Source organism: Hibiscus syriacus, unplaced genomic scaffold (genome assembly GCF_006381635.1).
Source record: "Hibiscus syriacus cultivar Baekdansim isolate YM2019G1 unplaced genomic scaffold, ASM638163v2 tig00111427_pilon, whole genome shotgun sequence".
NCBI lineage: Eukaryota > Viridiplantae > Streptophyta > Magnoliopsida > Malvales > Malvaceae > Hibiscus > Hibiscus syriacus.
Window position 1 is genome coordinate 1,253,909 of NW_024063088.1, and position 3,462 is coordinate 1,257,370.

The 3,462-nt window shown below is 30.4% G+C and overlaps 1 protein-coding gene across 1 annotated transcript; it reads left to right on the forward strand.

Moving 5' to 3' along the window:
- Nucleotides 1-1,975: 1,975 nt before the first annotated feature.
- Nucleotides 1,976-2,491, forward strand: LOC120163113 (polypyrimidine tract-binding protein homolog 1-like; the record flags this gene model as incomplete). The annotated part of the gene is made up of 3 exons (XM_039173123.1): nucleotides 1,976-2,050; nucleotides 2,147-2,220; nucleotides 2,392-2,491. Coding segments are annotated over 3 exons (249 nt in total), but the record flags the coding sequence as incomplete, so codon positions are not given.
- Between the last annotated feature and the right edge of the window lie 971 nt (nucleotides 2,492-3,462).

A 3,462-nucleotide genomic window follows, 5' to 3' on the forward strand; every position in this document is an offset into this window, starting at 1 on the left:
TTCTATAGCATTTTGGCTCTCAATGTTTTATTTTAGGATTAAAAAACCCCTATTTTAGAGTGTTAACAGTATATAAACTAACCATTTTCATCTATAGAGGGGGCATTTTTGCTCTAAAATAAAATGTTGTTGCCAAAAATACTTAAAAAAAGAAAAACGAAAATGAATATTTAATTAAACCTTAGGAGCATTTTTTGACATTATACCTAAATATTTTAATACCGAAACTATTAATTTCAACGTGTGTTTTGATGCACAATGGAGACTGAGTCATGCATATATATATATATATATTTGCATTAAATTTGTTCTTAATTAAAAAGTGCCCTCAGGGTGCGCATGCATATAATCTAAAAGCCACGATATGTTTATGGACTTATTATTAATACATTTTAATGCAATTTTGCCCTTAAACTTAGCTTTAGATGCTTGGTATTTATTTATTTATTTAGATTTATTTAATATCTGAACTTGGATTATGTACCTAACTAATACCTAAATCTGACTTTATATCCTAATTGGTAGATGGACTTTTTTTAGACCTTGATGTCTAATTGTTTTTACTTATTTTATATTTAAATTTATAAATCATCTTAATATTTTTTATTAAACATGAATATATATGTTATTAAACGAATATAAAGACGGGAACACATTAATTAATTTCATATTTAAGTTTCTATTAGTATGAATTTCTATATGAAATAATTATTATCATGATTTATATGTAATTTTATTTTTAAGGCTTAAAGGTCACTTTTGTCCATGTAGTAGACTCAATTTATCATTTCTGTCCCTATCATATTTTCGCATCAATTTAGCCCTCAAAGTTGTTTACTTATATCATTCTATACTACCCCTAAATTGATAACCCTTACTACAATAAAATGGGGTTTTAGCGGCATTTTTAGTGGCGTTTTTGAACAAACGCCGGTAAATACTCGTACTTTAGTGGCGTTTTTATTTAAACGCCTGTAAATTATCTACTTTAGTGGCATTTTTTTACAAATGCCGCTAAAGACTCGTATTTTAGTGGCATTTTGATATAAGCGCCGCTAAATATTATACTTTATTGGCATTTTTCGAACAAACACCGGTAAATACTCGTCCTTTAGAGGCATTTTATATAAACACTGCTAAATATTGCACTTTAGTGGTTTTGTTTACAAACACCGCTAAATACTCGTATTTTAATAGCGTTTTTATATAAATGTCGCTAAATATTGTACTTTAGTGGCATTTTTTTCAAAAATACCGGTAAATACTCGTACTTTAGTGGCGTTTTTATATAAACGCTGCTAAAGACTTGAACTTTAGTGGCATTTTAAGCACAAACGTTGCTAAATATTGTATTTTGATGATGAGGAAAAATTTGTTTTTTATAGACATTAGTGGCATTTTTCTGATAAAACGCCGCAAAAAACTCTTACTTTAGGAAACGCATCCCAAATAAAATCAGTAGCGGCGTTTATGGAGTAGCGTTGCAATAGGTAGCTACCTTAGTGGCGTTTTTGATTAAAAAATCTGCGATTGAATAGTTTAAGGTGTCGTTTGTCGATAAGCACCACGATAGCTTTGCAGTTTAGTGGCGTTTACGTAAAAAAACGCCTCTACTGAGTAGTACTTTAACATACCAGGATCCAAATCCCTAATTTTATTCGAACATTCTTCTTCCTTTCAACCCTTATCAGAAATTCGACTGTGCTTCACGCCACGTCGCCATTCCGGTCACCAACTGCCGACCATCAGGTATGTCACCGATTTCGTCGTTGTTGATTTTTCATTCCATGTACAAATATGAAACCAAAATAAGCTTTGTGCGATACTGTAAAATCTCTTGGTTCCCTTCTCATTTTTGCAGTTATTTCTCGTCCATTTGGATTTGCTAACAAAGATTTTTACATTATACCCATGTTTGTGATGGTTTCTAATCTTCTTTCTCATTTGTATTTGTTATATCTAATTGCTTCTGATTTATTTGTTTCAGATATTTTCTGCATTTGGTTTTGTTCACAAAATTGCTACATTTGAAAAGGCTGCTGGCTTCCAGGTGAGATATCAAAAGTGCGCTTAGTTTTTTTTTTTTGGATCTGTGGAGATTCCGTGTCTTTCATATGATGTTAATCTTCATGACAATGGTTGGAAGGCATTAATCCAATTCACTGATGCTGAAACTGCTTCTTCAGCGATAGATGCCTTGCATGGTAGAAGTATTCCCAGGTATGTACTGCTTGCTTCCTTTCATCTTGTTCCTCCTTCCACACCAGCACACTCATTTTCTCATTTCTCTAGCATCACTTAATTCTCTTCATATTGATGAAACGCATATATGGTTTGGTAATTGAATAAAAATGTGGTTTCATTCTAATATTTTTTAATGTTATTTTTAAGGTACTTGCTTCCAGATCATGTTACTTCTTCTCATCTGCGAATCTCGTATTCTGCACACACTGATCTAAATATCAAATTTCAGTCTCATTGGAGCAGGTAAAAGTGGACCCATGAATACTAAGTCATTTTCTGTTGAAATTCAATGTTTTGGTCATGTTTATTCCTGAAATTTCATGTAATGTGACTGCTAAACTTTTATTGTGGCATCTAATATATTGGTAATTAATGTGTATGCTCTTTGTCATCTAGGGTGTTATTGAAGCCATTATATAGAGGGTTTATTGGTAGAGTTCAATTCAACACGCTGTTCATTAAAACTTAACCTTGAATTTTCTTTAGCAGGGCGGTAATGAACCTTTGATAGAATTATTATTATATAAGATCTCTCGCGGTCGTCTTTCGGTTGGGCTCGGAATTGGGTTTCAACTTGAAATAATGGGTTAGAGTCGCCACTGATCATTTTTAAAACATTTAGGTGGATCAGAACCATCTTACCTGATCTGCGTTTTACCAGAAATTGTCGTGCTCGGGAGTCGGTTACAGTCAATGAAGGATTAACACCCTTGAACTGCCCTTTAAGTACTAATTAATTTGTCGGTTGTCTTTAATTGCAAAAATTTAAATTTAAAAATTCAATTCGAATTAATTATCTTGGATCAATTGAAAATATCCCTAAAAAGACAAAAGTATTAGATTGTAACAATGAAAATAAATATGAAAAATAAAAATATTAATATAATAATAGTAATAAAATAAATGAAAAAAGGAAAAAAATAAAAATAAAATTAAGTAAAAATAATAAAAGATGATGAAATAGAATAAAATAAAAAATAAGGTTAAGTTTTGAAATAAAAATGTTAAGAAGATAAATAATAAAAAACTGAAATGAAAAAAGTAAATAAGTAAATAAAAAGGACCAAAATGAATTAAATTGGACTTTATGGACTGAAATTAATGCTAAAAACAAACTGCAAGAGAGAAGAATAAAATTAGAGGGTTAATTCACAAAATATAAAAAGTATAAACATTGACTAAATTAAATAAATTGAGAATTCAGAGATAAAATTGAAA